The sequence below is a fragment of the Fundulus heteroclitus genome, chromosome 18, assembly GCF_011125445.2.
Source record: "Fundulus heteroclitus isolate FHET01 chromosome 18, MU-UCD_Fhet_4.1, whole genome shotgun sequence".
Lineage (NCBI taxonomy): Eukaryota > Metazoa > Chordata > Actinopteri > Cyprinodontiformes > Fundulidae > Fundulus > Fundulus heteroclitus.
In genome coordinates this window covers 20277101-20290333 of record NC_046378.1, presented here as the reverse complement: position 1 = coordinate 20290333, position 13233 = coordinate 20277101, and the positions used below count along the sequence as shown (strand labels likewise).

General features: G+C 38.2%; 1 protein-coding gene across 3 annotated transcripts in view; it reads right to left on the bottom strand.

The window, feature by feature from the left end:
- drd2a (dopamine receptor D2a) overlaps positions 1–13233 on the bottom strand; it is a 92720-nt gene that overhangs the window by 39057 nt on the left and 40430 nt on the right. For all 3 annotated transcript variants that reach the window (XM_036149929.1, XM_021319250.2, XM_036149928.1), the window contains one exon: positions 5183–5493. In XM_036149929.1, the coding sequence (XP_036005822.1) occupies positions 5183–5461 (279 nt within the window). In that variant the 5' untranslated portion in view covers positions 5462–5493. The remainder of the gene's footprint in view (positions 1–5182; positions 5494–13233) is intronic.

Genomic DNA, 13233 nt, shown 5'->3' with positions numbered 1-13233 from the left:
CTCCTCCAGGGCTACACAGGTGGATTTGGCAGCAGTGCTGTTGATCCAATAGAGCAAAGCCCTGATATCTACTGTCCAATAATAGCATAGAAAATTTAGGGTGAACACACTTTACTGACAGACACCAAGCAGGATTAGTTTGTCAAAATGAGGCGCAGAAATGTCCAACATGGCAAACAAAGCAATTTGCCAAATAAAGTCCAAATTAATTTGTTCATGCAAGTCTGTCACATGAAGGACTATCCCAGTCAGGCCTGGCCAGGAAGACGAGTGATGATTCAGCTGAGGGAGATGAACCCAAAGAAATCTAACACAATATTCTTATCCATTAAATGAATATAATAGGATGCAATAATTGGTCAGCTTTGTATTTCATACAAGCAGCATGCACTTTCCAAGACCTGGACTGTCCATGACAAAAAACAGACAGTGACAGTGCTGTGCATCCTTGTTATTTTTGCTACAGCCTGTTAGTGGAGTTGTTCTGAAAATTCTAGAAAGGTCCTTTCTAAGTCAAAGAAATTACCTATAATATGCTATACATGAGTTCTTTTTGGGAACACACACGTGTAGCAGAGGTCTAATAAGACTGGGGCGGTTGGCTGAATACGACAAAGGCCATAGCTCTGCTGATTTTTCTGTACAGTCACACTGCAAAAAGGGAACTAAGAGTAAGGAATTTTTTCTTGAAATAAGTGTTTTGTCCTTGATTTGTCCAGGCAAATAAGATTGTCTGCCAATGAGTATGAGTATTTTGACCCATAAAATAAGATAATTAGATGTACTGCACTTGAAAAAAATTATGGCATTTAAGAAAAAGAAGGAAAAAAGAAATCTGTAAGGTAGCAAACACTTTTTCACTGCACTATAAATAAGTATACTTGTGGCTGGCTGGGATTGTGTGTTATTGGCTTAGTGTGAAGCGTGCTCGTCTCTGTCGCACCTTCAAATTAAGTATACTGCCTCATCAATGGGCACACCATTATGTGAAAGAAAGAATATGAACTCTGAAGATAGAGCATAGTGGTCTAGGCCAGTAACAAAGAGCCATGGAGTCATGTATAGGTGGATTTAAATTCGAACCTGTAAAAAAGGCTGTTTTAACAATGTTGGAGGAAATTGCAAATTATCTATAAATGCAGGTTCAACACCTAAAAACACACTTATGCTTTTGTATTCAGTTTTCCATTTAAATGTTTGGTTTAAATTTTGAACAATAACAACGATTTCAGTTTATTTTAATTCAAACAAAGCAATAATCATAAAACTGAGTAAAAATAGCTTACAAGTACAAAGGCCACCCATGCTTACTAGATTAGGCTAATACAAAATTAAGAGTCATTTGGAACGACATCCATTAAATATAATTACAGTGCAATGCAAAGGCTTTAGAAAACAATGTGCAATTAAATTAATGAGATTTTACATTTTGATAAAATAGCTATTTTCATAATTCTTTAAAATTCCAACAAGGGAAGTAAACTTCTATATGGGTATGAAAAGGAAGTAGGAACGGATAAAATGACCAAAAGTGGGTACATAATGGCAAATTTCTAAAAGGGTGACCTGAATATGAGCCATTTCATTTTATAATTCAGGAAGTGGTTCCTGTATTATTATGTTGCTTATTTAGTGGTTACTGTCACTACCTGGAGACAAAAATATTTATTATCAAATTACATTATTAATCTCAAGAGCATTTTGTACCAAACAAATCAACAGCTGTAGCGCCTTGCTGCTGAAATGTAGCAGTTGATTGTAGAAGACAGATGGACATCATGGTGCGTCTCTTCTTAAAAAAGTCCCAATAACTCTGCTCTCAAGAACATTGTAAACAATTGGTAGAGTGTTTCCAGCATTTATGCTATGAAAACTGTTTGAGCAAGACAATGATTTTGCTACAACAAAATAGTTTTTGCTCAGTTGAAAAAAGGACAGTGACATAATCAAAGCCTTTACCATATAAACTCAAATATATTACCAGAGAAATATGTTTCATAAGGGTTTAGGAAGTAACACTGATCCATTTACTGATGTGTTTAGGTCCAATGCTGATTAACCAAACTAGATCCGTACATGTCATACTAAACAGGCACAGCAAATGAGGCCTTTGCATTTATAAGAATTTTCCCAGATCTTGTTAGCTGCACTTGAATTATTTTTGAATATGTTGAAATTCTTGTGTGACTTTGTTTTGGATCCTGGTATTTATATGCTTTTTTTCTAGTTAATTGGCTGTGCTGAATAAAAACCTGAAAACATATTCTGTGCAAGTCTTTGTGACCAGCATTAAAAAATCTTTCCTTTTATTTTTCACAGCTTAAAACACTAAACCTAGGGCGTGAATAGTTGTATAGTTAATGATTATTTTTGAAGAACTGCAGTCAAAAAGAAAACTCTGACCTACAGCAGGAACTACACTGTTTAGGGTTGCAGATATTTAATTTTAAATGAGCTCCCCCTTATCTCCCTACACATGATCCTGCTCTCCAAGTTTCACTAAATTGGCATAACACGGTTTTCAGAATCCTACCAGCAGAGAAACAAAATTGGCAAAAAAAAGAGAGAAACCTTGAAGATGCAATGAGCATTCTCGATGCAGTGTACACAGGCATTATGGTTTATAAACCTATGGCCAAAAGCTTGCTGTGACTTGTATTTGATTTATATTTCAAAGTGATTCTTGCTTTCAGCACTCTCCAAAGCGGCATCCTTAAACAAACACGGTTAGTTTGTAACACCTGTGCAATTAAACCACTTTACACCATCAAAGACTTTCTTTTGATTCTTTGCTATGCTATCAGGTACAATTTTCTATTGAGAAAGTGTTATACTGTCATTTGGTGCTTTGAAATGTGTCTGGCAGCAAATCAGCTCAGACTTTTATAGAATGCTTTGATGTGCCCCCCCTCTGTGACAAGCCAGCTGCCCACAACAACGGAGAAAAAAGTAAATAATTTTGATAAAAACACAATATGAACACTCTGTCCTGCATTACTGCTAATAGCGATCACTCCAAGGTAGATAAGAGCTGTTCTGACAGATAAAGGAGAACAAAGAGAGTGTCATGGGTGTGGTCTTAATGTTAACCACACTATGGAAAAACCCAAACTATGGTACCCAAATATTTTTCCCCCCCTGAACTTCATTTTCTGGGACCATCTGTTTTACCTTTGCCATCAGTGGTGTGCCTTTTCTACCATGTGGTTCACAAATGTGCTGTTTAAGTAAATTGTATCCGCAGCAAGTTCACACAAGTGACAAGTGTCATACTCTTAAAACTGGTGAGTTATCAACCTGACTCTCACCTGATGGATGTTGTTCTGCCAAGCTCCACACAACTCTACACATCCATCTGGAAACGTGGCCATTGGGAGGGATTTTAATAACACATGAAATAGATGAGCCAATCAGGGATAGCCGGGTGGGATTTTCGTAGATGTGACGTATTAGAGAAGCGACTGTTTAGATTCAGACAACAATGGCGGCTCGCAGCGTGGAAGAAAGCAGTAACATTGATGCTGCTATTTCATTAGTGTTGTCCAATCTACTGATTATTAATTCTTTAAAAGAACACCAGAGAATGGCTTTGAAGGCTTTTGTTAGTGGAAATTATGTTTTCGCCCTTCTCCCGACCAGGTTTGGCAAAAGCTTGATCTTCCCTAATGTCAGCATCACGGGTTGGTTTCGATGTGAGTGGTTGAAGTAGCACGTCAGTAAAGATGATGGACAAGCGGTTTATCCAATCATATGAAAGGATTTTGATAAGGCCCCTCCTTTTGGAATACATCTCCAATGGGGCAATCCAAGATGGATGTGTGGAGGTCTGCGGAATGAAATCCATCTGCCGAGAGTCAGGTTAGAGAGTTATTGCTTTGCAAACAAAACAAGACCCCAATCTCCCCAGTAAGTGAGCAACATCATGCTGGTTCCAGACCAAAAAGATGAGCATTATGGAGTAGGAAGCCAGATTCCCATTTCTTAATGCAGTAGAAAAGGTGTTGGGGGGGGGGGGGGGGGCATCAAACATGCTGTTTCTGAGGCAAATCTGAGAAATTATGCCTCATCTTTAATTTAGGGTAAATCTTCAAGTACCACCTCACTAGCAGAGTTTTTGAGGGGTAGGTTTAAACCCAGGTACTCCAATTTCAACCCGTTAGATCTAGTAGACATATATCAGGGTAAAGAATGCCTCTAATCCTGGTGGCTGGAAAAGGTTCCTGCTATTGAAGCTTGCCTATGACTCAAGGAAAGATACAGAGGGATTATTATCCCTGTCCTAAATTATCTTTCTCTGAATCACACAATATGGCCTAACCCTTATCGTCTAAAAATAACCGTAGATCAGAGCACACAGACAAAAGAGACAAATATGTTTTCAAACAACATGACCACCCTCTAATCATCAATTAGACATGATTTTACACTTGAGCAAAAGCTCTGTGTGCTATAAGGAATCTTAAAAAAAAAAATATCTCAATTTAGCTACACTGGTTTGAAAGCAAACAGGAACATTTATTCATAAACCACTGACCTCTAATAAAAACGGCTGGTCTGACATTTTGCTGTTGTCACACGTCTGCTAAATCACAGGCCTCTGACCACTGCAGGGCTCTAGTTTACAAGACTGATGTGAACATGTTAACCTTCACTTTTGTTTTACCTTGTCCCTGTGACCCAACAATACAGTAGCTGCATGCAGCTCACTTTATCTAAGCATTTTCCACCAGTGTTTTAGCAGAACTGGATTTTATATAAAAACATTACTTGCTTTTGACATGTTCTATCCTCCTATTGTAATTGATGTCTTTTGAAGTAATGGCTTTCGTTGGATCCTTCATTTCTGTGTTGTCCAAATGCTACAGTCACTTAAGGTTCTGGAAATAAAAGCAGTCCTTGCAGGGCTATTGGTCTACTGCAAATGTCTTGGTTATCTACCCATTAGTCTTGTTTATATATATATATATATATATATATATATATATATATATATATATATATATATATATATATATATATATATATATATTTTTTTACAGATGTAATACACACAGAGAAATTAGATTAAGAATGTACACAGAAGGGGGAGAGCATGTCAGGTTTTATATCTCATTACAAAGAAATATGGATAAATTATTTTTGTATTTGTGTGTATGTTTGTGTTTGTGTTCTACCACCCTACCTCTAGGTAGACAACCCAGGGCATTACCAGTGTGGCCACCAAAAGGTCAGCGACAGCCAGACTGACAATCAGGTAGTTGGTAGTGGTCTGCAGAGCTTTTTCCCTGGACACAGCCATGCACACCAGCACGTTGCCGAACACAATGACAAAGATGAGCAGAGTGAGAAGCATGGCGTAGTAGTTGTAAGGGTGTCTCTGTTCTCGCTCCGTTTCGTTGAAGTGCCATGTTCCATTATCGTAGAAACTGTCATTGTAGGCATACTGGGTAAAGACATCCATTAGCTGTGAGTGATGGAGGCCAGGAAGTGACCCTGCAAGACAGAAGAGTTTAATGTTGAATTCAAATGAATTGTTTGCAAACAATGTCCCAAGATAATCTCTAATCCTTCTGTAATTGCTGACCAGAATTACACTTGTTTATTGATCTCTTAAACCTCGCTGAGCCCAGTAATGGGTTTGGTCTTTATTTCAAAACAAGGCGGAGATAGAAATCAAAACCATGAAAAGTTCAATTAACTTCAAGCGATAACAGAAGATTACGAGATTACAGATGTTGCTTTGAGTAAAACCTTAGATTCCTCACAGCAAAGTGTGACCTGAAATATTAGTTGTATTACAATTATTATGGAGGACCAATTTTGACATAATGAACAGATTCAGCAAGAAAAAAAAAAACTTTAAGTACAAATTACCTGCCTAACTGATTGAATTTATTTCAATGAATATTACATAAGAAAAGATTTATTCAATGACTAATTGAAATATTAGTCATAAATTGCTATTTAAATTTAAACTTTAGATATCTTTCAGAATTTATGTCTGTGCCATTATTCTTGTTTTGTTTTTAATGTCTTTATTTTTGACAGTTGTGAATTTCTAAATATATTATTGTCCCAGCCAATTTATTTTGTTACAGATTTATTCTCTCATAAATATATTAATAACAATACTCCCTTACAAGAATCAGACCCGTTATTTTAAAAAACTTACAAATCAACAGTGTATTCCAAGCTTTAAAGTAATGTAAAGGCATGTAAAAAGGTAAAAATGCAAACCCTACTTAAAGGCATGACCTCTCCCCCAGGCACATTTTAAAAATTGCCACCAAAGTGGGAATTTCCAAGAGACTCGGATGAGTGGTGGGAGTTCTAAGCAGTGCTTGTGGCTGCTGTGCTAAGGATGAGGGAACGTGACCTGTTGAAACATGGAATGACCAGGTCGACATCCGGTGACTTTGAAACGTTACTGTCTTTTAAGGTGAAGGATGTTTCACCCTCCAAATGCAAGGATATTGGGACGAAACCATGTACCAACAGGAAAATTCAACTGAATAGGCCACCGTTCAATCCTAAGAGGGCAGCACACACAAATATTATGGAACTAAACAAGTTCACACAAAAATATAACAAAATAAATTACTGTAGCATCTTTAGGACCAGTTTATATAGTTTTTCTGCAAAAAAAAAAAAAGGTAAAAAGAAGTTGATTTGTGGGTCAGTTACACTTTAAAGAAAATTTAAGTCCTAAAAACAACACCATGATCCAACGACGAAGTGCAGATATTTATGGTGTTTGGTGGCTAATGAGAAGATACAAAAGGAGCTGGATTGAGCAACCCAAAACAAACTAGAAAAATTTGCATTTCCTGCGAAAATGCACTGTGAATGCAGATAGCTGAATGATTAAGCAAAAGATGCAGAAGATCTTTGAAGAAGAGAAAAAATAGCTGAAAAGCATTGAAGAAGTTGAAAAAGTTGAAGAAGTTGAAAAAGTTGAAGAATTTGAAAGAGTTGAAGAATTTGAACATGAAAGAACAATAGCTGAATTATTAGAAGAAGAAAAAACTGAGGGAAAGGCACCAAACATTTCCTAACTCATTCTAAACATTGAATCGTTTAACAAAGCATAAGTAGAATTTCAAACTTTAATATACTGTAGCCATATTGTGGGCCTGCATTTCTAGGGAGTATAAGGGGTTTCGCCCCCATTGAAAAGCATTGGATGTTTGACACCTCCTAACTTGGAGATGCTTTACGTGACGAGGCCCAAACTTATTGTGGAGCATTCTGTATAAAGGAGGTACAGACTCTGTAAAGCAGAAGTTTGTCCGAGCTTCCTAGAGCTACTTCCAATTAGCAACATGCTAACCATTAGCCGCTAACATGGTTGTGCTCAGGATCACCGGGTGATTGTACTCTGTCAGTTTGGTCCAAATCCTGTACTGGGAAGTGCCTCAAATAGGGGTGCCAATACTTAATGTCACCAAACATGACCAAAGTTCATGGGTCAGATTGGCCTCCTTTAGCAACTCAGCCTCACCACATCTGGGCCCAGAACTCAATATTTGACCAAAATGGTCAGTAGCGCCATTTCCCACAGGTGGGTGGTGCTGTATTGGCCAATTGGGTCGTGTCTGGGCATCATGCCAGGTCCTGTTGGAAGCAAAGGCCCAATAGGAAAGCATGTCAAATCCAAAATGGGATAGAAAAATGACACATAGCTGAAAGTCACTTGAAAATTTTTAAATGTCAAGAGGAAGTGACTGTGCGAATTTCAGATTCCTACATTAATCACAGCAACTGCGGTGAGCGTCGAAAGTTGCCATTCTATCTCAATTGATCCTCTCCCTCCGGCCCTCAGAGTTCCGTTGTCATGGAAACTCACTGACACACCTGCAGCGGCCAATCTACCCAAGTGCAGAGACTTTGCTCACAATAAGTCCCATTGGATTATAATGGAGAACTTTGCCCCGAACAACGCTTCATATCTCCTGATCCCTAAATGGTAGAGACGTAATTTTTTTTGCGTTTAGTTCGTAACGGATAGGGGAAGAAGAAAATCTATCATTTTTTGCTGGAAAAAGTTTAATAAAGGCGTAAAAAATTATGATCTAAAGGACATTTTTAAGAAATTTCCAAAATCCTCTAAAAACGGTCCCGAACAAATCGCTCTAGCTGAAAAAGTATAAGTGATATCAAATTAATTCTTTAACTGTGAGTATCAGCAGGCTTTTGAGGACTATGTTGCTCATTTTTGTGTTTGTACAAAAATCGGTGTAGGCACAGCGACGATGTAAAAAAGTGGATCATGTGGAAAAATGCAGCTCTAAAGCATTTTCAGGATTTTGCACATCCGCTACTCCCGAACAAATTGTTCTTGCGGAAAAACCGTAACAGTTATCCACAAAATTCCTTTTTTGTGAGTGCCAGAAGGGTTGGAACATTCATATGTGAAAGTCTCATGCCTGTACATCAAACGGTTTAGGAGTAGCGACGATGCGAAAACGTGTGATGTTTTGGATTTTCAGACGTCATTTTTCAAAACCGCTCCATAGGAAATGAATGGGGGAGGTTTCGGGTTTGTGTCGCTCTGAGGTGATTTGCGAAAAATCTATAAATGCTACACCAATGAGGGTTACATTTCCTGAATCCAGACAAAAATTCCTACGTTTTGATGTATAATTTATGTGGATAGGTTGAAAATTGAGCGAGTGAGAAGAAGTTGTTCAGAGATGAAGAATTTGTTGAATTTCTAGAGTGCGCACTCTATAACTGCCTCCTTGACGACCATAGCAACGCATGTTATTTGCTGAATTTCTTGAAAAGCCAAAATTATTTTAAGGAGGTACTATATGAAAATGGTAAAAGATATGAAAAAGCTGAAATAGACCATAATAGCTGAAAGATATCACTACATTTTAAAAGTTGAATGGCGTTTCTAGCTGAAAGTAGGCTGAAGCAGTAAGCTGTCAAAAAGCAGCTGAAATGAGCGGAATTTTAGTGAATTACATTCATTTCCTATGGGAGAAAAAAAGCTGAAAATTTGCAGAAAAAGCTGAATATTTTAAAAAGTTGAAGAGTTAAAAGTACAAAAAGACATAGCCATCCATTCCAGAAGAAGCTGAATAGTTTAAAAGTTGAATGGTTGAAATCGGAGAAAAATTGTAGGAGGAGAAGCGAAGCAAAGTTTAAACAGTAAAAACGCATTTGGAAGAATAAACAGGAACTAGAAAAATTTGCATTTCCTGCGAAAATGCACTGTGAATGCAGATAGCTGAATGATTGAGCGAAAGATGCAGAAGATCTTTGAAGAAGAGAAAATAGCTGAAAAGCATTGAAGAAGTTGAAAAAGTTGAAGAAGTTGAAGAATTTGAAAGAGTTGAAGAATTTGAACATGAAAGAACAATAGCTGAATTATTAGAAGAAGAAAAAACTGAGGGAAAGGCACCAAACATTTCCTAACTCATTCTAAACACTGAATCGTTTAACAAAGCATAAGTAGAACTTCAAACTTGAATATACTGTTGCCATATGTGGGCCTGCATTTCTAGGGAGTATAAAGGGTTTCGCCCCCATTGAAAAGCATTGGATGTTTGACACCTCCTAACTTGGAGATGCTTTACGTGACGAGGCCCAAACTTATTGTGGAGCATTCTGTATAAAGGAGGTACAGACTCTGTAAAGCAGAAGTTTGTCCGAGCTTCCTAGAGCTACTTCCAATTAGCAACATGCTAACCATTAGCCGCTAACATGGTTGTGCTCAGGATCACCGGGTGATTGTACTCTGTCAGTTTGGTCCAAATCCTGTACTGGGAAGTGCCTCAAATAGGGGTGCCAATACTTAATGTCGCCAAACGTCACCAAAGTTCATGGGTCAGATTGGCCTCCTTTAGCAACTCAGCCTCACCACATCTGGGCCCAGAACTCAATATTTGACCAAAATGGTCAGTAGCGCCATTTCCCACAGGTGGGTGGTGCTGTATTGGCCAATTGGGTCGTGTCTGGGCATCATGCCAGGTCCTGTTGGAAGCAAAGGCCCAATAGGAAAGCATGTGAAATCCAAAATGGGATAGAAAAATGACACATAGCTGAAAGTCACTTGAAAATTTTAAAATGTCAAGAGGAAGTGACTGTGCGAATTTCAGATTCCTACAATAATCACAGCAACTGTGGTGAGCGTCGAAAGTTGCCATTGTATCTCAATTGATCCTCTCCCTCTGGCCCTCAGAGTTCCGTCGTCATGGAAACTCACTGACACACCTGCAGCGGCCAGTCTACCGAAGTGCAGAGACTTTGCTCACAATAAGTCCCATTGGATTATAATGGAGAACTTTGCCCCGAACAACGCTTCGTATCTCCTGATCCCTAAATGGTAGAGACATAATTTTTTCTGCGTTTAGTTCGTAACGGATAGGGGAAGAAGAAAAGCTATCGTTTTTTGCTGGAAATACTTTAATAAAGGCGTAAAAAATTATGATATAAAGGAGATTTTTAAGGATTTTCAAAAATCCTCTAAAAACGGTCCCGAACAAATCGCTCTAGCTGAAAAAGTATAAGAGATATCAAAACAATTATTTCACTGTGAGTATCAGCAGGCTTTTGAGGACTATGTTGCTCATTTTTATGTTTGTACAAAAATCGGTGTAGGCACAGCGACGATGTAAAAAAGTGGATCATTTGGGGTGATGGAGGTCCAAAGCATCTTCAGGATTTTGCAAATTCGCTACTCCCAAACAAATTGTTCCTGCGGAAAAACCGTAACAGTTATCCACAAAATTCCTTTTTTGTGAGTGCCAGAAGGGTTGGGACATTCATATGTGAAAGTCTCATGCCTGTACATCAAACAGTTTAGGAGTAGCGACGATGCGAAAACGTGTGATGTTTTGGATTTTCAGACGGCATTTTTCAAAACCGCTCCATAGGAAATGAATGGGGGAGGTTTCGGGTTTGTGTCGCTCTGAGGTGATTTGCGAAAAATCTATAAATGCTACACCAATGATGGTTACATTTCCTGAATCCAGACAAAAATTCCTACGTTTTGATGTATAATTTATGTGGATAGGTTGAAAATTGAGCGAGTGAGAAGAAGTTGTTCGGAGAAGAAGAATTTGTTGAATTTCTAGAGTGCGCACTCTATAACTGCCTCCTTGACGACCATAGCAACGCATGTTATTTGCTGAATTTCTTGAAAAGACAAAATTATTTTAAGGAGGTACTATATGAAAATGGTAAAATATATGAAAAAGCTGAAATAGACCATAATAGCTGAAAGATATCACTACATTTTAAAAGTTGAATGGCGTTTCTAGCTGAAAGGAGGCTGAAGCAGTAAGCTGTCAAAAAGCAGCTGAAATGAGCGGAATTTTAGTCAATTACATTCATTTCCTATGGGAGAAAAAAAGCAGAAAATTTGCAGAAAAAGCTGAATATTTTAAAAAGTTGAAGAGTTAAAAGTACAAAAAGACATAGCCATCCATTCCAGAAGAAGCTGAATAGTTTAAAAGTTGAATGGTTGAAATCGGAGAAAAATTGTAGGAGGAGAAGCGAATCAAACTTTAAACAGTAAAAATGAGAAAGAGGATCTCAATAACTGTGAATGCCTACTGCATTCACAGTAACTAGAAAAATTTGCATTTCCTGCGAAAATGCACTGTGAATGCAGATAGCTGAATGATTAAGCAAAAGATGCAGAAGATCTTTGAAGAAGAGAAAAAATAGCTGAAAAGCATTGAAAAAGTTGAAAAATTTGAAGAAGTTGAAAAAGTTGAAGAATTTGAAAGAGTTGAAGAATTTGAACATGAAAGAACAATAGCTGAATTATTAGAAGAAGAAGAAAAAACTGAGGGAAAGGCACCAAACATTTCCTAACTCATTCTAAACACTGAATCGTTTAACAAAGCAGAAGTAGAATTTCAAACTTGAATATATTGTTGCCATATGTGGGCCTGCATTTCTAGGGAGTATAAGGGGTTTCGTCCCCATTGAAAAGCATTGGATGTTTGACACCTCCTAACTTGGAGATGCTTTACGTGACGAGGCCCAAACTTATTGTGGAGCATTCTGTATAAAGGAGGTACAGACTCTGTAAGGCAGAAGTTTGTACGAGCTTCCGAGGGCGACTTCCAATTAGCAACATGCTAACCATTAGCCGCTAACATGGTTGTGCTCAGGATCACCGGGTGATTGTACTCTGTCAGTTTGGTCCAAATCCTGTACTGGGAAGTGCCTCAAATTGGGGTGCCAATACTTAATGTCGCCAAACGTCACCAAAGTTCATGGGTCAGATTGGCCTCCTTTAGCAACTCAGCCTCACCACATCTGGGCCCAGAACTCAACATTTGACCAAAATGGTCAGTGGTGCCATTTCCCACATGTGGGTGGTGCTGTATTGGCCAATTGGGTCGTGTCTGGGCATCATGCCAGGTCCTGTTGGAAGCAAAGGCCCAATAGGAAAGCATGTCAAATCCAAAATGGGATAGAAAAATGACACATAGCTGAAAGTCACTTGAAAATTTTATAATGGTAGAGACGTAATTTTTTCTGCGTTTAGTTCGTAACGGATAGGGGAAGAAGAAAAGCTATCGTTTTTTGCTGGAAAAAGTTTAATAAAGGCGTAAAAAATTATGATCTAAAGGGGGTTTTTAAGGAATTTCCAAAATCCTCTAAAAACAGTCCCGAACAAATCGCTCTAGCTGAAAAAGTATAAGAGATATCAAAACAATTATTTCACTGTGAGTATCAGCAGCTTTTGAGGACTATGTTGCTCATTTTTATGTTTGTACAAAAATCGGTGTAGGCACAGCGACGATGTAAAAAAGTGGATCCTTTGGGGTGATGGAGGTCCAAAGCGTCTTCAGGATTTTGCAAATTTGCTACTCCCGAACAAATTGTTCCTGCGGAAAAACCGTAACAGTTATCCACAAAATTCATTTTTTGTGAGTGCCAGAAGGGTTGGGACATTCATATGTGAAAGTCTCATGCCTGTACATCAAACGGTTTAGGAGTAGCGACGATGCGAAAACGTGTGATGTTTTGGATTTTCAGACGTCATTTTTCAAAACCGCTCCATAGGAAATGAATGGGGGAGGTTTCGGGTTTGTGTCGCTCTGGGGTGATTTGCGAAAAATCTATAAATGCTACACCAATGACGGTTACATTTCCTGAATCCAGACAAAAATTCCTACGTTTTGATGTATAATTCATGTGGATAGGTTGAAAATTGAGCGAGTGAGAAGAAGTTGTTCGGAGAAGAAGAATTTGTTGAATTTCTAG